Below are 25,161 nucleotides of genomic sequence, written 5' to 3'. Positions count from 1 at the left end.
AGGCTGAAAGACATGGCTGCAGCTTTCCCTTTGGCAGGCTGAAACAGCAGCAAAGCCCAGCATATAATTCCAGGGACACGCACACAGAGGAGACTATCACAGCTGTCTCATCAGCTGCTGCAAAGTGCTACATTCAACAGAACCTGCATAGACGGCTCACATGAAACAACCACAGAGGCACAGCACGTGTCCTGCTCTTCTAGCAGAAGGTTGCTAGTGCAGGCAGAGGTTTGCTAGTACACACTTGATGCTCTCCAGGTTCATAAATACACATACATTCATGGAGGGGGTCACCACAGCTCCCTCTGTCCACCTAATATTCCTGCCCAGATCCCAAGACCTCATACCCATCACACAGGTCCCTGTGGTGCCAGCTGGTCCAGCCTGAAGTTTGCCTGTGAACAAAGTTTGCCTGTGAACACATGTGCACAACAGATCAGGGGAAGATAAGACACTGACCCCCCAACCAGGCACACGGGCTGTGACCCAGGGTCCTGTGACAGCCACCAGCTCTGCCCCTCACTCACAAGAGTTCCCCCACAGTAACTGGCTCCCAGGACACTCACTGTGCCAGAAGCTGGAAGCCGAGATCCCCACCCATGTGGGTAACTGGCACCGAGACATCCCCCCTCACTCCAGTAGCTGACACCCTATCCCCTCACAATCGCTCTCATCACTAGCTGGCACTTCATCCCTAAATCCCTTGCAGCATACATGTACATGGGGTGAAGAGTGAGATTACGCAGAGAGAAAACTAAGAAAAGATTTAATAAGTAGATGCAAGACAAGACAGATCAAGGTTATCAGGTAAAAGGGTCAGCCAGACAAGCATATTGACCAGCCCAGTTTTACACACAACTGGCTCTTCTTGCACCCCTTTCTGCCTACCTCCATTTTGCCCCCTCTCCCCTTCCCCTGCTGCACCTCTTCTAGCCCACAGTGTGGGATAATCACCTCCAACCCCCACCTCGGTTTACAGTCTTATCACATGCAAAAACCAGGCTGAGGTGTCTGTGTTTTTTTGATAGCCTATCAATTAGTGTAGCTGGCAAGTTTAGTTCTTGTTAGTCTCCACTTCTGCTTTCTTAGGTCTGTCTCTATATATTTTGGGTTCCAATTTCCTCATTTTTCCCTTCATTTACCAGAAGCAGGTACACAAACTGAAATACTCCCACCCCTCCCCTCATTAATCAATGCCAGGTTTGATTCTCATCACTGCCTCCCTCATCATTCCTCCCTCAGGACTGTGCCCCGGTATGTCTTGTTCATGGTGTCCTACCTTTCTTATGCCATTTTCCCTGAAAATAGTCCTTAACCAGATAGCCTTAAAGAAGCAGACAAATGTCCTTACATAAATAATCTTATTAATTTCAACAACAATATTCTGACCTTGTCCTCACCAACAGAGAGGGGCTGGTGGGGAATGTGAAGTTCAAGGGCAGTCTTGTCTTCTGTGACCATGAAACGGTGAAGTTTGAGATCCTTACGGCAGCGAGGAGGGTGTGCAGCAAACTCACTACCCTGAACTTCAGGAGTGCAGACTTTGGCCTGGGGCTCTGAGCAACATGGTCTAGTGAGAGGCACACCTGCCCGTGGCAGGGGTGTTGGAACTAGGTGATCTTTAAGGTCCCTTCCAACCCTACCCATTCCATGATTTTCCTACTCACCAATTTTTAATTGGCAATACCACCCCACAACTGTTCCTTTATTTCTGAACACTCAATTACTGCTGAAAACGACCCTTATCTATAAAGCTGCTGAAAAGGTAAAAAAGAATAGGTCTATTTTATAACTAGTTGATGGTGTTTTATTGCCCAGCCCTGCAACTGAACACAAATCTGAAGATACAATATGCAGTAGTACCCAACAGGAACAAGCATCATTATGCTTAGAATAAATAACATGAGCAAAGCCAATGAGAACACTACTTATTAATCACAAAGTTAACTCCTAAGTTACTTAAGAGTGATGGAAGTGCTAAAACCAGGTATTTCTAGGCTGCGCTAGGTGCACGTTCCACGTGCTGCCAGCAGGGGGCTTCAGGATGGCCTTTGTTGAGAAGAGGCAGAAGCTGCCTGGGGGCTGGACACGGCGGCCTCCAGCAGGCTCACTGCAGGGCACAGCTGAAGCCAGCCACCACAACGTTGGTGCCTCTAGAGAAGTGTATTTAAGAAAGGCCAAGAAAGCCAGACAAGCAGAGGAAGAGAGAAAAGTAGTGTAAAACGGTATCACAAACACCAAGGTCAGAGGCATCTGAATTTTTTCTGCCTTTGTTTATCCAGATACATTTTAAACTGGCAACAACATAAATTAATTTTCACACGTTTAGTCTGTTTTACCCATGATGGAAACTTGTATGCAACCTTCCCTGAGGCACAAGCTTTTCCATCCTGTTGAAAATGGGGAATGGCTGGGCAGGCAGCTGGCTGCAGGCCAAGGTTAACCCACCACAGTCCTGAAGTCAAAAGATGGGGTAACAGCATTTGGTTACAGGAGAAAGAGAGCACTAAGAAGCACCAAAACGTACATCAAGATTTTTTTATCTCCACTTTACTTATTCAGTAAAGGACAATTCAGTAGCACAAGACAGCGTGACAAAAAAATGACATGTATATCTGTGACCTGTTATTTAACAGAATGGGTCACAGGGGTCCTACCACTGAAGCTTAAATGCACAGTGACTTACCACAACTAGAACAAAGTGTATCCTGGTAATGCAGAGGGTTGACCAATGTACAGGGGGGTTGTACAAGGGAGTTGTACAAGGGGGTCATACAAGGGGGGATAAAGGAATTTTGCCTGTTTAACAGAAAGCATTGTTTGCAAATACCTGTCAAGTCTGCCATGCAGTACCAGGGCAACAGCCTGAGAAGGACAAGAAACAGACTGGTAAGGGGGAGGAACAGTTACTTAGTTCCAGTGCAGACCAGCTTTGTGTTCTGGACTTTGACCAGACTCCTAAAGAACATGCGAGATGGATAGAGGTGAAAAATTCAGGCTCAAGGAAGAGTCATTTACTTCATCTTGAAGACCCCTACTCACAAGAGTAAGACTCATTTACTTCATCTTGAGACCCTCACCCATGAAGGGGGGAGGGGTGGCCCTGCGCAGGCGCAAAGGACCTTCTAGCTCATTATAATATGAAGCAGGGATAGGACATGAATATGTATACGTCTGCTGGTAACCTTACGAATAACTTTAGAGAATAAATGTAGAGGGAAACAACACTGAGGCAAGCATGCCTTTGAAGGAGCCGTCCCCCATGCGTCTCAGTGCTGAATAAAAGCATACCTACTTTATAACTTCAATGAGCTGTGGAGTCTATCCGCGTATCAATTTGGCGAGCCAGGCAGGTCTCTGTCGACTGCAGGATCAGCTAGGAGCGGATATCTAGGCGCCCCAGGCCATTTGCCTGGAGATGCTCTGCTTCTGGTCTGCTCACTGCGGGGACAGACACCAACCTGTGCTGACTGCGGAAAAATGGTATGCTTTAAATTTCTATTGGTAATTCTCGGGGTCTGTAAGTCATGCGCTTGACCCGGGGCTGCTGGTAAGGCGCGCAGAGACATCTGGTGCACAGCGTAGCCCCCTTGGCAGGTAGGAATTGCAAGCAGGGGTCTCGCCGACCAATAGAGCGGCTGCTGGCAATCCTGAGAGTGGATCGGGGGAGTCCGGGTTTTCGTTGCATCCCAGGTTTTGGGAGCCAGGACTGACCTGCTAATGACTGTGTAGGAAGCAGGTGAAAGGTAGGCGGACCCAGGTCTCCGCCGCATCCCAGGTTTTGGGAGCCAGGACGGACCTGCTAATGACTGTGTAGGAAGCAGGAGAAGGGTAAGCGGAACCACTGTGTGGAGTGTGTCTACGGGATCCCATGTGGGTGTGAAAGTGTTTTGTGTGGCTGAGACGTGGCATAGGTACGAAGCAAGTGTAGAGTCCTGATCCGCGGTTCCGTGTTCTCTGCGAGGAGAGCGGCCGGAGACGGACAAAGCGTATTTGTTTTGTGTTGTGTTTCTTGTGCGTGTATGTCTGTTGTCAGTGTTAAAGATTAGTGTTTAAGCGGTGGGGGAGGAGTAGACAAAAGTAAACCATGGCTAATGGTGGTGGTGGGGGGGTGTTAAGAAGAGTTCCCTCTCTGTGCCCCAGTGGCTGTATATGAGAAGTATAACCTCTAAAATCTGTAGTCTACTCTTGAGACCTGGACTTTACACTCAGTACCAGAGGCTTGTAGCCTCACATATGGGTGCATAATAACTTTTGAACAGTGGAACCTGCCGTGGATACTAGGACAGTGTAAGTTTTGCTGGAACCGAAACTACGATCTAACGACAGGGGAGCTGATCTGCAGAACCCAGAGATACTATTTTACTGAACCCCCTGAGAATATCATAAAACTTGTGTGTAGGTGCTCTCATATTTTTGTAAGTGCATTTGCAGAGCACTGGGAAAGAGAGGCTACAGAGATTTGCAAAGGATTGTTTGAAATGGGAGCCAGTCAAAACAAGGAAATTCTGAAGAAAAGGCAATTGGGTTACATTTTGGCACATTGGAAAGAACTGGGAGGGTCCTCTGGGGGGTCGGTAAACAAGAAAACATTGGCAAAATATTGTAACCAATGGTAGCCTTTATATACTTTGGAAGATCAGGAGAAATGGCCTAAAAATGGAACTCTGAATTATCATACATTGTTACAATTAATGTTGGTTTTGAGGTGGCAAGGAAAATGGGATGAAGTAATGTATACAGATATGTTTTTCACTTTAAGAAACCACCCGGAGTGGCAGACAGAATGTGAAATTAATATAGCTCTGCCAGATCCCTAACTTTGGCTTTGGAAAAGGACAGGGAAAAACAGAAAGCTAAGCTGGAGAGATGCTGTTCAGCCTGTGATATTGGGGGATTGATGTTTAAAAGTTAAAAAACAGTAATCAGGAAAATAAATAGGAAAATTATATATCACAGGTACCTCCGAGAGGAGCACCCTCTATATCTGTCCTATCAGATACTGATAAGGAGGAGGAGATTGCTGTCACTGGCAACAAGCAGCACATTCACATTCAGAGTTAAGAAAGGGTTAAACCGCAAGTGCTGTTGCAGAGGCAGGCATCTGCAGCCCCTGCAGAGCAGGGTGGGCAACTGTGAGAAAAAAAAAAAAAAAAAAAGGAAAACCAAGGGGGAAAGGAGGGGAGCTGGCACAGCTCCTGTGTTTGAGCATGGGATGGGTGCTTGGGAACAGACATGTTGACAGACGGGACTGAGGGGCTGTTGAATAAATGTGGACGGGAGTGAAGGAGGAAGCATGGAGAGCATATAGGAATCGGGAACAGGTAGAAAAGAAAAAGCTGGGTCGTGCTATAGCCACGGCTCCTCTGGTTGCTTTGAAACTGGTGGAGGATGAATGTCGGGCAGAGGTGGGGGAGTGGGCTCCTCTTCTGTGGAACCGGATCAGTGTGCGTGCTATGAGGAGTTTGGACGCTGGAAGTGAGACCGCCCTGGTGGGGGAGTGCCATGCGGTGGGCTCCGGTGACTACGGGGACCAGGGGAATCTACCCTAGCAGATCCACTGGTTATAATGAAGCTAGGGGACAAAAAAAAAAAAAAAAGGAAGTGGAATTTTTGGTTGATACAGATGCAATGTATTCAGTTTTAAACAAAGTTTTAATGCGTTTGGGGGATGATTATGTTATGGTAAAGCAGGCAACTGGTCAAAGTGAAAAGGCTTATTTTTGTAAACATTAAAATATATCAATTGGGAAAACAATGGGGCATCCATAAGTTTTTGTATATGCCTAACTCCCCAAAAGCTCTTTTGGGGAGAGATTTGTTAGTACACTTGGGAGCAACCATTACTTTCAAAGGAGGCGAGATCACTTTAAAAGTAAACAACCAACAGTATATAGAGATGTTAAAGCTTAGTTTTGATCACTAATCATGTCGAGGGAGAAGTAAGGGAAGATATACTGGATCAGGTATTCCCAGAGGTATGGGCTACAAACATACCTGGAGGGGCCAAAAATGCACCCCCGATACAGATTAAGCTCAAGGAGGAAAAACAGCCAGTCAGGATTAAACAATAACCCCTGAAAAGGGAAGATAGGGAAGGAATTTGCCCAATGATTGAAAATTTTCTATAGCTAGGACTGCTAAAAGAGTACCAGTCTGATTTTAACACCCATATTTTACCTGTTCGTAAACCTGATGGGTCATACCGGGTGGTACAGGACTTATGGGCTGTTAACAAAATAACTGAGGATCCCTACCCTGTAGTAGCAAATTCATACACTTTGCTAACATGCTTAACATCAGAGCTAGCTTGGTTTACCATTCTAGATTTGAAGGATGCTTTCTTTTGCCTCCCTCTCCATGAAGCCAGCCAGAAAATCTTTGCATTTGAATGGGAAATCAAGCTCACCTGGATGGTGTTGCCTCAGGGATTTAAGAACAGTCTCACTCTGTTTGGAGAACAACTTTCAAAAGACTTAAGAGTCCTGGGAAGCCCCACCGGAAGAAGGGAAGTTATTGCAGTACCTAGACGACATCCTAATAGCTACCCAGACAGGAGAGGCCTCTGTGGCCTGGATGGTACGACAAGATGGTGTAGATCATGGATCTACCATCATGGACTAATTGTTAAGCCTCTATATGCACTACAACAAGAATCTTCAGTGGACAAAGGAAGCCACTTGAGCCTTCCACCAATTAAAAAAAACACCTTGATGTCAGCACCAGCCTTAGGACTCCCAGATGTGAGTAAACCGTTCTTTCTTTTCTCCCATGAGAAACAAGAAACTGCCTTAGGGATATTAGCACAGGACTTGGGCCTGTACCAGCGAGCAGCTACTTATTTTTCTAAGCAATCGGACTCTGCAGCTGCAGTATGGCCTGGATGCCTCAGGGCCGTTGCAGCAGTTGTACTAAACATCCAAGAAGCATGCAAATTCACCTTGGGCCAGAAAATGACTACGCTGGTGTCCCATACAGGGTATGCAGTGCTGAAAGTGAAAGGCGGGCACTGGCTTTCCCCATAAAGTTTTCTGAAATATCAAGCCATCATGGTGGAACAAGATGATGTAGAGATAGTGGTAACTAACATTGTCAACCCAGCTTCTTTCCTCAGCAGAAACGAAGGAGAACCAGTACACCGCAATTGCCTGGAGACTATTGAGGCCACATATTCCAGTCGTCCAGATCTGAAAGATACTCCTTTAGATGACGCGGAAACCTGGTTTACTGATGGGAGCAGCTATGTCATCAGTGGAAAACGGCATGCTGGATATGCAGTTAGGTAATAGAATCTGGACCATTACCCATAAACACCTCTGCACAGAAGGTGGAACCGATTGCTCTGACTAGAGTTCTGAAACTGGAAAAAGGAAAAAGCATAAACATCTATACAGACTCAAGATACGCATTTGGAGTTGTGCATGCACATGGCACCATTTGGAAGAAGAGAGGACTGTTGAATTCACAAGGAAAAAACATTAAACATGCACAAGAAATACTGAGACTGTTGGAAGCAGACCAACTGCCTGAGAAGGTGGCAATTATGCACATCAAGGCACACCAGAAGGTGAGATCAGAATTAAGAGGAAGGAAATGAGCTGGCGGACAGAGAGGCAAAAGAAGCAGCAACAGGTGAGGTAACAATTGAAGGAGCTTTAATTCCTGATGGGAAAATTTCTCTGGAAGGTAAGCCAAACTATAATAAGGAAGATCAGAAATTGATTGTAGATCAAGATGGAATATTTAATGAGGAAGGGTGGGCTAGTACACCACAGGGGAAGATAATTGTTCCCTCATCTTTGTTATGGTCCTTAGTAAACAATGAACATCAAAAAAATACACACTGGGGAGTGGATGCCTTGAAGCAAAATTATTGCTAGAAATCTGTATGTTACTATTCAACAGGTAACTCACCAGCGCGATCTCTGCCTCCAAACCAACCCCAAAAGTAATTCTAAACCCAAAACGGGTCAAACTGGGAGGGGCAACGGACAACAGTGGCAGATCGACTTTACAAAACTGCCAAGAAAAGGAGGGTACAGATATTTGTTGGTATTAACGGATACCTTTTCAGATTGGCCAGAAGCCTTTCTAACTGGAACTGCGAAAGCTTGAGAAGAAACGCAATTGATGCTAAGGACATATGCCTTGATACAGAACAAGGCATTTGTCATTTTGAAATCCATCCAGACATTACTCAAAGGACTGTACTTGTATATATATTGTACTTGTACATATTGTGCATATGTGTGTGCTTAAGAACTGCTTGTGCTTTTGTGAGGATAGATAATGATAATGAAATCATGACTGTTAAGAATCATTCTAATTTTTGTATTTGTAATTTTACTAAGATCACTGGGTGTGACTTTACATATTCAGCACACAGGTTGTATCCCACCAACTGATAAAATCCAATTACACAATGTACCACAAGCTATTACCTACCCACATTGGAATGGACCTTACATTGGTAAGACAATTAATAGAACATCCAGACCTGATAAATATAATAAGAGGGGTACAGGAAAACGGAAAGAAAACTTCTAATTACTGTCCATCATGACATGTTAAAAATAAGGAGAGTTCTATTAAGGGTAGGACAAGATACAAGCCACCACCAGTGGCATGTATTTTTCGGATGGTCACCAACTGCAACTGGAATACTGAATATGTTGTGTCACCCCACTGTCGTCCTTCTAATGTTAGTTATTATTAGTTTCATATTGTCTATTGGATTATTTGTTTGGAACTGGTGAATGTTACAACACATAATGATTTTGACCTCTCTATCAAATGCACATGGTAAGGCGCTGAGAGATACCAGGAGTTGGTCGAAAGAGGAAATTGTCTGAAGAGCAGAAGAATTTACTCACTTTGTAGAAAAGGGGGGACTGATGCAGAGGGTTGACCAATATACAGGGGGTTGAACAAGGGGGTCATACAAGGGGGGATAAAGGAATTTTGCCTGTTTAACAGAAAGCATCGTTTGCAAATACCTGTCAAGCCTGCCATGCAGTACCAGGACAATAGGATAAGGGGAAGAAACAGTCTGATAAGGAGAAGAAACAGATTGATGGGGGGAGGAACAGTTACTTAGTTCCAGTGCAGACCAGCTTTATGGTCTGGACTTTGACCAGACTCCTAAAGAGCATGTGTGATGGCTAGAGGTGAAAAGTTCAGGCTCGAGGAAGACTCATTCACTTCATCTTGAAGACCCCTACTCACAAGAGGAAGACTCATTTACTTCATCTTGAGACCCTCACCCATGAAGGGGGGCAGCACTGCGCAGGCACAAAGGACCTTCTAGCTCATTATAATATGAAGCAGGGATAGGCCATGATTATGTGTAGGTGTATTGTGCAACCTTATGAATATGTATAACTTTAGAGAATAAATGTAGAGGGAAACACCACTGAGGCAAGCATGCCTTTGGAGGAGCTATCCCCCATGCGTCTCAGCGCTGAATGAAAGCATACCTACTTTACAACTTTAACGAGTTGTGGAGTCTATTCGCGTATCACTGGTACTGCGTAATTATGAAACAGCCTAGGAACTCAGCAAATGTTTTACGACATTATATACCCAACTTTAGCTTTCAACTTTTCATAATTCTACTCTCTGAAAAAGAATGGATGTGTAACATTTTACTCTGAATACAAATTTTAAGTGCAGAACTCCCTCAATTTTAGTTTACCAGCAAGGAAAAACTGTGACAGCTCAGAAAAAAAAAAAAAATTAAATTAAAGTGCATTAGACTAGTGGTTTTAATAATATTTTTGTTATCCTTCAGAGAGTGGTTTTGCAATGAAAGCATTTAACAATAACCACCACCACCGTTATCACTTACACTCACAGAGATTTCAACAGGTGAATATAAAAGCCTTCTTGTTGTTTTATGCTATTGGGAAAAGCTGTGTGTTTGGGTTTTTTTGTTGGGGGGGAAGGGGGGTGTGTCTTAGAAGGTTGTTCGGGATTTTTAAGAGCCAGCTTATACTGATTCTTTAGTACAGGTTTCAGTGCTTTAAAAATTCAGTATCTGAGTATATGGTAAAGGTTACCCAGCAGTACTTCATGGGGTCTTTTTAACCTATCAGGCTCAACAAAACCAAACACATAAAAGAGCCACCACACCCCCACACTCCCCAAGACATACAAAATTAAGATACCATCTAAGGCACCTTTGTATGCCTTTGGAGCTGCCAACAGCCATGAGAATTACCTGCAGGCATTAAAACAGCTGTAGCTGCCCCAAATAGTGGAATTCTTACTTAGACTAATCAGCTGAATTAGTTGGAACAGCTGCAAGTGATGCAAGCAGCTGAACATGAGCCTCTTTGACCAGCCTGTCTAGCCTACGTGAGGAATCTGAAGTGCTTCAGCTCAGAATAAAATCCAAACACATTTTAATTCAGCAACACATTATCAGTTGCTGAACTACACTTTGCAGACCTGTCATTATAGGGAAGATAAATTCCACCCTTAGTGAATGAATGTGCAGGAGTACTGAGATCAAGAGCAAATAGTGATAGAACAAAGGGGAATGGCTTTAAGCTGAAAGAGGTGTGTCCTGGGTTTAGCAGGAGCAGTTTTTCTCCTTCTTAGTAGCTGGTGCAGCACTGTGTTTTGACTTTCAGCCTGGGAACAGAGCTGGTAACAACGATGTTTTTAGTTGTTGCTAAGTAATGTTTACTCTGACTAAGGACTTTGTGAGTCTCATGCTCTGTCAGGGACGAGGGAGGCCGGGATGAAGCAGAGACAGGACACCTGAGCTAGCCAAAGAGGTATTCCATACCACAGCACATCATGCCCAGGATGTAACAGGGAGTTACCCAGAAGGGCTAGCAGACTGCAGGGTTGGACTAAGCATCGGTCAGTGCTCAGTCCGGAGTGGTGAGGTGTTGTATTCTCTTCCCTTGATATTTCCTTCATCATTATTATTATTGATGGTAGCAGCCGTGATTTGTGTTATACCTTAGTTACTAGTCTGTTCTTATCTCAATCTGTGGGAGTTACATTCTTTTGATTCTCCTTCCCATCCCTCCAGGAGCAGGGGGAGGGCAAGAATGGGGGGAGTGAGTGAAAGAGCTGTGTGGCTGGGTTTAAACCACAAGAAGGTGAAATTTAGACGAGATCTTAGGGAGAAGTTGTTTCCTGTAAGGGTGGTGAGACACTGTTAACAGGTTACCCAAAGAAACTGTGCCTGCTCTATCACCAGCAAGGTTCAAGGCCAGGTTGGATGGGGCTTGGAGCAATGTGGTCTAGTGGAAGGTATCCCTGCTTGTGGCAGGGGGTTGGAACTGGATGAGCTTTAAGGTCCCTTCCAACCCAAATCATTCTACGACTTTATGATCTTGATGGTCCTTCTGTCATAAGGAAATGTATCAAGCAGGTAAATGTATCAAATGTAAAGTGTATCAAGCAGGTAAAATGGCAGATACAGTAAGAAGTAATGCTGACTACATCTCCTGCATACACAAACTTCTTAAGAGTTTTCTTCAGAGAATCCTGGCCTTTTGCTTCAGGACAAAGGAAAGTATTCCTGTTCAAAGACAAACTGTAGAAGTCTGATAGATATTCTAGCACTCTTAAGATACAAATAAAACCAACAGTTCTGTTTTGTGTACATCTAAGCCTTAATTTAGCTTTTTGTTTTTCAATTACACCACACACACACAAAAAAAAAAAAAACAAACAAAAACAAACAAAAAAAAAAGCAAACACTCACTAAAAAAATAAAATCTCAGAAGTACTGGGCAAGCCTGATTTGAAAGCAGACTGCTTTCACTGTTTAGCTTAGTAAGAGTAATGTGAACGATTGCCATCTCCTAAAAATGCACTGAGTTATTTATATTTGCAGCTTACACTGCTACAGTTCATTTAAAAAGATACTGGAGAACTTGTATAGGTCCTGTAACTTTCCAAACCTGTTATACTGAAATTATAATTATTTTTGTACTTAAGTTTAACCTGCTGACAGAGCTAAAAAAAAAAAACCAAAAAACAAAACCCCAAAAACAACAACGACAAAAAAACCACACACAGACAAAAAGAGAGATAAATACTAAGTATAGGTTGTGCTAGCAAATATTTTGAATCTTCTCAATAACTGAGCATGAAAAATTGCTTGCCTCTTCCAAAATCTCCACTAATACCATATATATAGATTGAAGACTGTGGGAAGAGACAGATATTTTTATAACACATTTACAGCATGAAGCACAGCACCACTGATCTTACACTTATTTACTGTTTTATCCTCTCCCTTGAGCCAAGGCCTATCAGGCCCTGTCACTCCCCCACTGCATACCAGAATCCCTTCTCTCTTTTCCACAAAAAAAGCTGGTGAGTCTGCTCCTCCTTTTAGTTGTTTTGTCCATGTCCAAGCAAGGCAACGTATTTGAAGCAGGGCTGATCTGTTAGTACTAATGAAAGTCAATGAGGTGAACTAGGAAAAGATTAAGAGCAAGACAGATAGCAACTACAAGCCCCTGATCTACCTTCCTAAGTTGGGGGAAGGGCTAGGGTTGAGAGGAGGGGCTGTTTGTGAGGGGTTTTTTTTGTTCTGATTTTTAATTAAAACCACCCCACACAACTACATTCATACAAGTTGTAAGACAAAAAACCCATTTCAAAGGAAGAAGACCACAGCAGCTCAGAGGAACACACACCGTAGGACAGTGGGACTGGCCCTGTAACAACATAAAATCTGATTAGTCAGTCACATGCCCTTCTATCAGCCACCCCCCAGGAGAAACATTGACAGGCTATTTCAGTTTTGTAAGCATTGTGTTTCCCCAAGGATTTTCTGAAATAGTCTTAAACCCCAATTTGTATGTGAGCTGAGACCTAAAAGACAAGTCCCATCTCTCTGTAGAGAGTCCAAAAAAGACAAGATGGAAACATGAGCACAATTCAGAGACCAGACTTAAAGAACTGAAAATTAGTGTATTGCAAACTCCAACTCTTGCATTAGATAAGCAACAAAACACTACTGAGAAAAGCAGTTCTAGCTTCCTCATTTATGAGCATTTTCACTCTTTTGAAAACAGTAATTCCATTAGACTATATCCTTCATCTCTAATAAAGTTTCCCTCTTGTATATAAACACTTCAGAAGGGCTTCTTTCCAGGTGCTAAGACAGCAGGAAAATTTCATGCTAAATATCACATCAAATTCTGGGGGTGACAGGTGAATTTAAAGGTCCAAAGAGCTGCACTGCAGATGATCAGAAATTGAGATCTTCAGGGGAAAAACTGCAGCCCCCAACCCCAAGAAAACAGAATCTATTTTTCATGAAAATTTAAATGTGCAGCCTTTAGGATAAGAAAAGCTAACCATTTCAACCTGAAAGGACCAACAAGCAAGAGAGGTCAGTTTCAGACTGAAGGATATTTCTTTGACTCTTACTTTTCTGTCTCACTGAAACATTCTCTTCCATCAGAGATAAATCATCAAACGGGACTTCCCTACACCGCTTCTAAATGAAGCCACACTTCTGAACGGTAGAGTACCATATCAAGCCATCATTACACACATCACATTAATCTTACACTTCTAACTCTTCTCTCTCCCGCGCAAGCACCAAGGACACAGTTCTACCTTCCTCGGTCCAGCAGCAGGAGCTTCTCAACACTGTAAGAAACACTCCACACACCACGTCCGTGCCTGGCTTTTTCCCTGCCACCGGGTTAGCCCTACGCCGGGTTCAGCCGACGGTGCCAGCGGCAGAGGAGAGCAGTGGGTCCCCGCCGGGGCTGCTCCGTCCAGGAGGGCGGCGCCCTAGGATACGAAGCCATGACGGGTGCGTGTGCTGCCCCACACAGCAGCGGGTGGAGGGGGGAGCGGCACCAAGCCCCTTCCTTCCGCTTCCCGGCAGAGGCAGTACTGCCGAGGGCGCCCCTTTCCCGGGGCCACCCCGTTCCCCAGGTCAAGCCGCCCCATTCCTTCCAGAGCCCCACCAGCCCACCTAGCACTTCAAGCAGTCCCGAGCGGCCAGGGCCCCATGCACAGGCGAGGGGGGGGAAGAGAGGGAGGACGTTCTGCCTGCCCCCCCGCAACAGACTGCCCGCGGCACCACAAGCCAGCTGGAGCCGGAGGACCGGGGCTGGCGGGTGTGAGGCACGCCCGAGAGCGCCCCCGCTCCGCAGCTACCTGCACAGGTCGTCCAGGACGCTGCTAGGGATCTCGGCCCGTTTGGTCTCCATGGGGAAACGCGGCGCATCCCGCTGAGGCGAAGCCCGAGCCACGGTAGCGTGGCGGGGAGGCGGGAGATCGACGGCTCCCTCTGCCAATCGCCTCCAGCCGGCGACTCCGGGGCCCCCCGCCCCCCCGTGGTGGCGAGGCGAGCCAATCAGCTGCAGACTTACTGCGGGAACGGGGCTCTCAATATCGGCGAGAGGCAGCCAATGGTCGCTGCGGGGGGGGAAAGCCGCCCGCCTATGGGGCGGGGAGCGTCACGTCACGGCACGTAACGGCAGTAGCAGTGTCGGTACCACGGCCACTCGTTCCCCGCCGGTTGCTGGCAGGCCTCAGCCTCCAGCGGCGGCAGACGGAAGAACGGGTGCTGAGGCACGGCACACCCCACAGCGAACGCGCGCCTGCGCACCGCAAACCCCACTCTCCCTGGAACCGCGCAGGCGCGGCCCGTCAGGCGGTGCTTGTTTTCCGGGGAGAGCCGCGGTTTAGTGGAGGTGAAGTGTTTCCATTGCGGAGTTCATTCTGTTCCAACTCCTTGCCACGGCACCTTTTTCTAAAATAGTTTTATGCCGTATTTGCTTTCCTCCTCACTCCTTCAACCTTACAGGTATGACAAAAAAAAAAAAAAAAAAAGAAAACCAGAATTTCAGAGGGACCTTAATGTGAGGAAAGAGAAACCAAAAGACCAGAGTAAGGTCCCACAGGGCTTCTTGCATTCCTGCAAAACATCCAAGTCCACAGACCCCTTTTCAGTTTGAGAATTGCACATATAGAATTTAGCAGGCCCTGTAATTTCTCCATAATCTATCATAGGCAAACTAGGAGTCACACTACTTTCATTCTCTGGTCTTGCTTACCTTATGTCACTTTTAACCCTTAGGCACACCAGAATAGCAAAATTTTCTTGTAGGAATGGGGCAATGCTACATAGCAATGTCTTGTCAAGAAAGGGGAATCTCGGCACAGCTGCTAACCTTAAAAATATTGCTGTATTTTAAATTTAGGTACAGAACTTTTTTCTGTCTGCAGCTGAGAATTAAAACTCTCACACATCTTGTTAAGGACTGAAGAATGGGGCTGATTGAAGAATAGGGTGAAGAATGGGGTTAATTGAAGAATAGGGTTGTAAGTAAGTAACTTCAAGGACTTTAGGCTTTGTTAGCAACTATAGAGAAAAGGAAATTACTAAGATAAGCTCTGCCAGAACCCCTCGGTGGTTACTGATAACGATCCTAAACGCAGTGATGAAGAAACAACCACCAGGTGTCCCAAAGCCCACTACCACATATTAGTGCGCATACGGGAAGGATTCTCCAGACGTAAAATGTAATGTATGTAATCTAATGAATATGTATGTTTAAGGACAATATAATCACAGCCTGGTTGATGCTCGGATGAGACACGCTAGGAGGCGCTATCCCCCGTGTCTCCCGGCTCCGCAATAAAGTCTCCCGGCTTGTCAACTTAAACTTCGTTGGCGAGCTCCTGGAGATTTCTCCGAATCAGGACTATTTCTTAATAATATCTGGCACTCTTACTACTGATTATTAATTTAAAAGCAGCATCAACCCTTAATGCTATGCCGTGGCTGTCCCAACAGTCCCCCCATAGCCTCAGATAGATATGGCTAACGAAGAAAAGGAAAGCAAAGGGGTTGGAATACATACCATAGGAGGACACTCAGGTCTGGGGCTTTTGTGCTTTTTCTCAGAAATGAAGGCAAAGTGGGCACATCGAATTGCTACCTTCAGTTCTGTGGAGGTTGAAGACAACTGGACCCCCTTAAGAGGTACACAAGACAAAGATAAAAACAAAGGACAAGATGAAAACAGTCACACATGACATCAAGTTTCTGTTGATGTTGTGTGACATCAAGTCACATGATGTCATGTGACTTGATTCCAAACATGAGCAAAAAATCCTTCTCTGTGATTGCAGGTAAGGACAGCAATGGGCTGTCCAAGGAGGCTGCAGAATTTCAATCCAGTAAGATTTTCAGACCCCAGTGTTCCAAACCCTGAGCACCACGGTCTCAGCGCATTAGTCTTGCTCTGAGCAGAAGACTGGACTACATAACCTTCAGAGATCCCTTTTTACTGTATTTTATAAATCCATTAAACAAAACAAAACAAAGAAGTTACATGCCAAGCTGTTTAACTGAGGTTATGGACTAGGTATTAATCTCCCTCTTCTCCTCACCAGTTGTTAATAAAGCAGCTACTTCGAAGAAGAAAAGGCATTTCAGCAGTTAAACAAGTTTGTTTTCTATTATTTGCAGCGTCTTCCCCAGAACAATGACAGCTTGAAAGCACAATGTGCTATTTACTTTTAAATTTGACTTAGGTGAAGACACAAAAAAAAACCCAGCCTTCATAAGACTGATCTGTATTTTCTGGCGTGCTAAAGCTCGCAAGCCCTTATTCTCATGGAGGACTTCAACCACCCTGTATCTGTTGGAGGGATGGTACGGCCCAGCACAAGCAATCCAGGAGGTTCCTCAATTCTGTGGGAGACAACTTCCTTCTGCAAGTAATAGAGGAGCCGACAAGGAGAGGTGCGGTGCTTGACCTCGTGCTCACCAACAGGGCTGGTTGGAAATGTGATGCTCCAGGGCAGCCGTGGATGCAGTGATCACGAGATGGTCAAGTTCGAGATCCTCAGGACAGTGAGAAGAGCGTGCAGCAAGCTCACTGCCCTGGACTTCAAAAGAGCAGACTTTGGCCTCTTCAGGAGCCTGCTTAGTAAGGTTCCATGGGAAATAGCCCTAGAGGGCAAGGGGGCCCAAGACTGCTGGTTGATATTCAAGGATCACCTACTACAAGCTCAGGAGGGTTGCATCATGAGTAGAAGGAAGTGCAGCAGGAGGGCCAGAAGACCTCCTTGGATGGATAAGGACCTGCTGAGGAAACTTCGAAGGAAACAAGAGGCTTATAAAAGGTGGAAGCAAGGACAGGCGGCCTGGGAAGAATACAGGGATGTTGTCCAGGAAGCTAGGGACCAGGTTAGGAAAGCTAAGGCCCAGTTAGAATTAAACTTGGCTAGGGATGTGAAAGATAACAAGAAGGGATTCTATAGTTACATTGCAAATAAGAGAGACTAGGGACAATGTGGGCCCTCTCCAGAAGCTATTGGGAGAACTGTCTACCCTGGGTTTGGAGAAAGCTGAGGTTCACTGTGACTTCTTTGCCTCAGTCTTCACTGGCGAATGCTCTGACCACACCACCCAAGTCTTGGAAGGCAGACGCACGGACTGTGAGAATGAAGACCTTGGGCCCACTGTAGGAGAGGATCTGGTTCAAGACCATCTTAAGAACCTGAACGTGCACAAGTCCATGGGACTGGATGAAATCCATCTGTGGGTCCTGAAGGAGCTGGCAAATGAAGTTGCTAAGCCACTGTCCATCATATTTGAAAAATCATGGCAGTCAGGTGATGTTCCCCATGACTGGAAAAAGGGAAATATAACCCCCATTTTCAAGAAGGGGAAAATGGATGATCCAGGGAACTACAGACCGGTAAGTCTCACCTCTGTGCCTGGCAAAATCTTGGAGCACGTTCTCCTGGGAGGCAACTAAGGCATATGAAAAACAACAAGGTGCTTGGTGACAGCCAACATGGCTTCACTAAGGGGAAATCCTGCCTGACCAATTTGGTGGCCTTGTATGATGGGGCTACGAAACTGATGGATAGGGGTAGAGCAGCTTATGTCATCTACCTGGACTTGTGCAAAGCGTTCAACACTGTCCCACGCAACATCCTTGTCTCTAAATTGGAGAGACATCAATTTGATAGGTGGACCACTCGGTGGATAAAGAACTGGCTGGATGGCCGCACACAAAGAGTTGTGGTCAATGGCTCAATGTTCAGCCAGAGACCAGTAACGAGTGATCTCCTTCAGGGATCGGTGCTGGGACCAGTCTTGTTCAACATCTTTGTCAGTGACATGGATAGTGGGATTGAGTGCACCCTCAGCAAGTTTGCTGATGACACCAAGCTGTGTGTTTCTGTTGATATGCTGGAGGGAAGGAATGCCATCCAGAGGTACCTGTATGTGGAGAAGTGGCTAACAGAGAAGGTCACGTTCCCATCAACGAGCTGAAATAGAACATTTGTTTAGAGAATGGTGCAGACTTACTAGCACCAGATAATGAGGAACTGAGGAACATCTGGAGGGAAGCACCATGCTCTGGCCAATTAAAGACAAGGACACTAACTAATAAACAAGCACATAAAAATAGAGAATATAAGAGTACACCGTTTAACTGTAAAAATAATGAGCTTACGCAATGCCTTATTTGTGCCAGAACCAATCAAGTGCCTAGTATTTGCATATTCACTGTTATATTAACCGAAGGTAGAAGCCCAATAAATGAATCAGTGCAAGGTCCTACACCTGGGTCGGAGCAATCCCAGGCACGGCTACAGACTGGGCAAAGAAGAGATTCAGAGCGGCCCTGCAGAGAAGGACGTGGGGGTGCTGGTCGATGAGAAAATGGACATGAGCCGGCAGTGTGCGCTCGCAGCCCAGAAAGCTAACCGTATCCTGGGCTGCATCAAAAGGAGCATGACCAACAGGTCGAAGGAGGTGATCCTGCCCCTCTGCTCTTGTGAGACCTCACTTGGAGTATTGTGTGCAGTTCTGGTGTCCTCAACATAAAAAGGACATGGAACTGCTGGAACAAGTCCAGAGGAGGGCCACGAGGATGATCAGGGGACTGGAGCACCTCCCGTATGAAGACAGGCTGAGGAAGTTGGGGCTGTTCAGCCTGGAGAAGAGAAGGCTGCGTGGAGACCTAATAGCAGCCTTCCAGTACCTGAAGGGGTCCTATAAGGATGCTGGGGAGGGACTCTTTGTCAGGGACTGTAGTGACAGGACAAGGGGTAATGGGTTAAAACTTAAACAGGGGAAGTTTAGATTGGATATAAGGAGGAAATTCTTTCCTGTTAGGGTGGTGAGACACTGGAATCAGTTGCCCAGGGAGGTTGTGAGTGCTCCATCCCTGGCGGTGTTCAAGGCCAGGCTGGATGAAGCCTTGTGTGGGATGGTTTAGTGAGAGGTGTCCCTGTCCATGGCAGGGGGGTTGGAACTAGATGATCTTGAGGTCCTTTCCAACCCTAACTATTCTATGATTCTATGATTCTATTGATCACAATGGTCGTGTTGATTCCTCCCTGCTGCAACAAATTGGCGCCCGAACTAGGGACCCTCTTGCTGTTGCTTGACTGAGTAAAGAAGACAGCTGGAATAGGAGAGGAGTGGACCGATTGGAACAGGGACCCAGGTACCTTTAAAGGCTGGGAAGACAGCAGGGATCGGGAAAGCTCTGAAGAATGCAGCCTTCAGAAGGCAAAGAACGCTTCGCTGCTGGCAGTGTCGGTTCCGAGAGCCTGAGCAAGATTTTACTTGGCTCGCCGCCCGCATTTCGTCTGCCTCCTGGTGAGCTGCACTGGCGCCGTCTTATGAGTTGAGAAAAAGTTGAGTAATAATTGAGTAATAATGGATAGAGAGGCAGCATATGATTTATTTAAGTGCTTCTTAGAGAAGCGGGGAGTGGATAAGGAATTGGACTTAATGAAGGGATTAAAGGCTCTGTTAGAATACGCGAGAGAGTTAGGTTGTTTCCGAGATCCTAACGATGTATTTGATCTACCCGAATGGAGGAAGTCTGGGGATGAGCTTTGGAATAGAGTGGTTGATGATAACAAGCAAGCGAAAAAAAATGTGCTAAAGACTGGAGAACAGTTATTAATTGCCTACATAAGTATGCAGTACTTCAACTCTTCCGACATGATGAAGCTATGCTAAAAAGATTGTTGCTCTGGATTAAGGAGAAGGACTTAATCCAGGGGGTTGGAGAAGCCTTTGAGCTTGGGACTTGGGAAAAAATCGCTAAGGAAGAAGTCTCTGTTTTATGGATGTTTTCACTCCTTAAGGTGAAGGGAGCAACCTTTAAAGAGACAGACTTAAATTTAATGTTGAAATGGTTGAAGACGCATTATCCAGAGACTGATGAGTCTACCGTATCTGAGGTCTCTTTGTGGAATGGTGCACGAGTTAAGTTGTGGGAGGCAGCCACAAAAGGCAGTGACACTGTGAAACATTTGTTAGTCATTTGGAGAACTATTTTAGAGACATTAAAGTCAAAAAGTGAGATCGTGGAACCCAGTGTCCCCCCCACCCCTGGCCACCCCTGAGCCTCTGCCAGTTGCTGCCGCAGCTGCAAAGACTGAGGACAGAGATGAAGACAGTCTTTTTGACCCGGGCCCTATTGACCCCAAGAAGGAGCCTGCGCGTGATCATCAGGCTGCTGTTGCTGCTCCTGAGGTTCTAATGCCTGTTAATTCTGATGCTGACCTGGATGGTCCTTTTGACATGGAGCCGGAAAAGAAGCCTGATTTATATCCCCCAGATCCTCATGATAAATGGGCAGCTGTAAAGGGAGAAGTGAGATGGGTGGGGGATGCAGATGTATTGTGTGCTTTCCCTGTGATGTATGTGCTGGATCAAGACCCGCGGTGGGAAGGTCTCTCGTATGCCCTTATCAGGGGTATCGGGCGGACTGTGGCGGACCGTGGACTTGGGGCCCCATATACAACTCATTTGATACAGTCTCTCTGTGATACTCATGTACTAGAAGTTGGCAAATATGTCTATGATTCTATTGACGCTTGGAAACCTTTATAGATATTGCTGGCCACTTCTTCTGACGTAGGCTGGCCACCTGTGTCAGAATGAGTGTGCATTTTGATCAGTATAAAAGCCCAAGCCTCATGCGATGTGAGGGAGGCAGAGCCTCTGTGGGGACGCTCGCTAGGGCTGAGCCTGCCACCTCACACTGCGATGATGCTTGTTGGAGCTGGTTTCCTGATAGTCTTCACAGGGTCCTTGTGCCATGTTCTGTACGTGGGACTCTGTAGTGGGAGTAATGATTGTCTGGATTTTGTGTTTCAAATATTGTTCCAAAAGATGTGTGAAGTGTGCTTGTGGGATCCCATATGCATACGTATGCGTGTGCGTGTGATGAAGGCAGATAGTGTTCTATGTAATTTTTTTTGTTATCGTGTTCATGTAAAAGTTTTTAACAGGTAGTGGTTTAACATTTCAGGCAAGAAAGGGTTAATGCAAAAGTGAGGCTGCTGGCAGGTATTTATGGTTGCTGCTGAAGCAGGCAGGCAGCTGTAGCTGCTGCCGAGCAGGCTGCTGTTTGTAGCCGTGCAAAGCAGGGTGAACAACTTTGAAAAAAAAAAAAAAGAAAGAAAAAGGTACAGTTGCAGAGCACAGGTAGACAAATGCGAATCCAGGTGATAGACTGGAAATCTATTCAGAGAGAGGCTCTGTCAAACAATGATTTTGATTGTTCGCAGGCGTTGCAGGAAAAGATTCTGGCCTTTCCTGTTAAGTACCAGATTAACGCTCAAGGTCAGGCGGTAAATGCTGAAATGTCTCCACTAAATTGGAAATTGCTATCTCAGTTAAGGCAAACGGTTTCTTCTACAGGCATTCAGTCTGAACCCACTAGGCAAATGTTGTCATATATTTGGGGAACAGATTTGCTGTTAATAGAGGATATTAAAAGTATTGTGAAATTAATCCTCACCCCTTCGCAGTTGTTATGGAACATGTATTGGCAGGAAGCCTGTCAAGAGGCGGTTGCAGTTCAGCGAGGCCAGGGAGATCCCCTGATTGGGGTGCAATTACAACACCTGATGGGAATTGGGCAGTTCTCCACTAAGGAGGCTCAAGTCCAGCTAGGTCCAGAATTGTTAAAAAAATCTATGAGACTAGCCTTACGAGCTCTATCACAGATTAAAGATACTAGTGCAGCTCCTGCCTACATGAAAGTGACACAGAAAAAGGACGAGCCTTTCAGTACCTTTGTGGATAGGGTAGCTGATGCTATAAGGAAGTCAGGTACTCCAGAATACATGCATGGTATTTTACTGCATCAGTGTGCAATACAGAACTGTAATGATGCTGTAAGGCACATACTTGTTCAGTTACCTGCAAATGCCACTGTAGAAGAGATGTTAGAACGTATGACATGGGTACCTATGGGGCACCAGGCAATGTTGGTTGAGGCGGTAAAAGCAGTGGGAGAGGCAATTCAAAAAAAAAAAAAAAAAGTCATTTGCAAGTATTAGCAGCCTTGGCACCTTTGCAAGCCACTGGTATAGTCAAGGGTCCTTGATGTTTTATATGTGGTCAAAATGGGCACATGAGAAAAGATTGCCACCACTCGGTTTGGTGCCCTAATTGTCAAATGGATAACCATTGTGCTGCTACCTGTCGACGCAAACAGAACCGGTTGGAAAACAGGCAGCGGAGCGCCACAACCCGTCGCGCGATGATCCCAAGCATGGGTCCTACAGCCCCTGCGCCTCAACGTGTGTATGCAGCAAGTCAAACTCCATTGCCTTGCAACCAGCCACCGCCGACAACCTCGGAATGGACTTGGCAACCATAGTAGACACTACCTTGTAGTTTTTGTCATCAGTGTGACCCTACAGTAGAATTGTATTGTGGTGGTTGTCAGTCTATAAGATGTCTTTGCCAGAGTTGGCTGAAACAAAGACTTTTTGTATAGTCTGTCAAAATAACTTTTATGTAACCCGCTTATAGCGCTTCGGAAATATTTAGCTAATTTTAAAAGTACAGATTTTGAATTACTCGAGTTATTTGAAAATCGAGGTTCGCTTCATAGAGCTGCATATACGTTTGCTTTACAAGCTGCTTCACCATTATAGGACTCATAATTATAGGGGGCTTGTTGCTTTGTTGTGCTTTGCAATGTTGTTCTGCTTGTTTACAATGACTCCTGACTCAGTCCTTATTCCTTCATAAAGAAAAAGGGGGAATTGTGGAGAAGTGGCTAACAGAGAAAGGTCATGTTCCCATCAACGAGCTGACATAGAACATTTGTTTAGAGAATGGTGCAGACTTACTACCACCAGAAAATGAGGAACTGAGGGACATCTGGAGGGAAGCGCCATGCTCTGGCCAATTAAAGACAAGGACACTAACTAATAAACAAGATAAGCACATAAAAATAGAGAATATAAGAGTACACAGTTTAACTGTAAAAATAATGAGCTTACGCAATGCCTTATTTGTGCCAGAACCAATCAAGTGCCTAGTATTTGCATATTCACTGTTATATTAACCGAAGGTAGAAGCCCAATAAACGAATCGTGCTTATTGATCACAATGGTCGTGTTGATTCCTCCCTGCTGCAACACCTGTACACACTTGTGAGGTGGGAAGATGCCAACCTTATGAAGTTCAACCATGACAAGTGCAAGGTCCTACACCTGAGTTGGAGCAATCCCAGGCACAGGTACAGCTTGGACAGAGAAGAGGTTCAGAGTAGCCCTGAGGAGGACTTGGGAGTGTTGGTTGATGAGAAAATTAGTATGAGCCAGCTTCAGTGTGTGCTCACACCCAGAAAGCCAACTGTATCCTGGGCTACATCAAAAGGAGCATGACCAGCAGGTCGAAGGAGGTGATCCTGCCCCTCTACTCTGCTCTCGTGAGACCTCACTTGGGAGTATTGTGTGCAGTTCTGGTGTCCTCAACATAAAAAGGACATGGAACTGTTGGAACAAGATCAGAGGAGGGCCACGAGGATGATCAGGGGACTGGAGCACCTCCCGTATGAAGACAGGCTGAGAAAGTTGGTGCTGTTCAGCCTGGAGAAGAGAAGGCTGCGTGGAGACCTCATAGCAGCCTTCCAGTATCTGAAGGGGGGCTATAGGGATGCTGGGGAGGGACCCTTCATTAGGGACTGTAGTGACAGGACAAGGGGTAATGGGTTCAAACTTAAACAGGGGAAGTTTAGATTGGATATAAGGGAGAAGTTCTTTACTGTGAGGGTGGTGAGGCACTGGAATGAGTTGCCCAGGGAAGTTGTGAATGCTCCATCCCTGGTGGTGTTCAAGGCCAGGTTGGACAGAGCCCTGGGTGAGATGGTTAATGTGAGGTGTCCCTGCCCAAGGCAGGGGTGTTGGAAATTGATTATCTTAAGGTTCTTTCCAACCATAACTATTCTATGATTCTATGATTCTGTTAGTGACAAAGAGATTTGAAAAGACATAGGGTCTATCTGTAATGCTGAGTCAGATGTGATGGAGCTGCTGTGAAAGGTCATTCCAGCCAGGGAAGTATGCAGAACTACATCATACGCAGTAAAATATACTTAGTTGGTAAGAACACTGTGAACACCACAAATTCCAGGGCACACACCTTCTGTGTAGCCATGCAATGATCACAGAACATAGATTCGTTAGGGTTGGATCATCTTGTTCAACCCCTCTGCCGTGGGCAGGCAAGCTTCACACTAGCCCATGCTGCTTAAGATTCCGTCCAGCCTGGCCTTGAAACTGCCAGGGATGGAGCATTTATCACTTCTATGGGAAAACTCTCCCAGTGCCTCACCACCCTCACAGTAAAGAGCTATAAAGAAATGATGTCGCCATAACCTGTCTTCTATGGCCTGTCAGTTCCTACTATCAATTCTGATGACTATTTAAATCGTTGGTAACACATACCACACTTCAGCTCTTCTGAGCAATTTCAGAGGGCTAGAGCTGCCTGTATGTGTTTGCTCCTTCTCCTTTGCTTCGTTTACAGAAGGGATTCACTACCTGCTCGCTTAAACGAGGAGCTCGTTCCTCGCAGGGATGTCCCCGGCCGCCCTCCTACGCTTCACATCAGTCCCACCAGTGACGCGCCAGCAGGAGGCCGCAGGCAGAGGCCAGTCCTGTCCTTTCCCTGTGCCCGGGTTCCCCAGGAACAAAGAAGGCTCGCCCCGGCCAAGCGGCACCCCTACCCCCCCCCCATTTCGCGGCGCGTCTGCAGCGGCCGACAGAACATGGCTCCCTACTGCTCCCCACCAGCTCCCCGGTACGGAAGGGCGCTTCCCACCGGCCAAGTGCGGCGGCGCGGAGGGGGGCGCAACGCCACCGCCC

General features: G+C 46.0%; 1 protein-coding gene across 5 annotated transcripts in view; it reads right to left on the bottom strand.

Moving 5' to 3' along the window:
• The window catches only part of DCP2 (decapping mRNA 2), a 33,792-nt gene extending 19,515 nt beyond the window's left edge, over positions 1-14,277 (bottom strand). For 4 of the 5 annotated variants that reach the window (XM_065663562.1, XM_065663563.1, XM_065663565.1 and 1 more), the window contains exons 1-2: positions 14,152-14,277; positions 348-395 (exon numbers count right to left, since the gene is read on the bottom strand). In XM_065663562.1, coding sequence (XP_065519634.1) covers positions 348-395; positions 14,152-14,204 — 101 coding nt within the window. In that variant the 5' untranslated portion in view covers positions 14,205-14,277. The remainder of the gene's footprint in view (positions 1-347; positions 396-14,151) is intronic. The other variant, XM_065663567.1, reaches the window with a different exon arrangement.
• Positions 14,278-25,161: the final 10,884 nt, after the last annotated feature.

Source organism: Lathamus discolor, chromosome Z, assembly GCF_037157495.1.
Source record: "Lathamus discolor isolate bLatDis1 chromosome Z, bLatDis1.hap1, whole genome shotgun sequence".
Lineage (NCBI taxonomy): Eukaryota > Metazoa > Chordata > Aves > Psittaciformes > Psittacidae > Lathamus > Lathamus discolor.
Note: the sequence above shows the minus strand (reverse complement) of the source record. Positions and strands in the feature narration are given on the sequence as shown.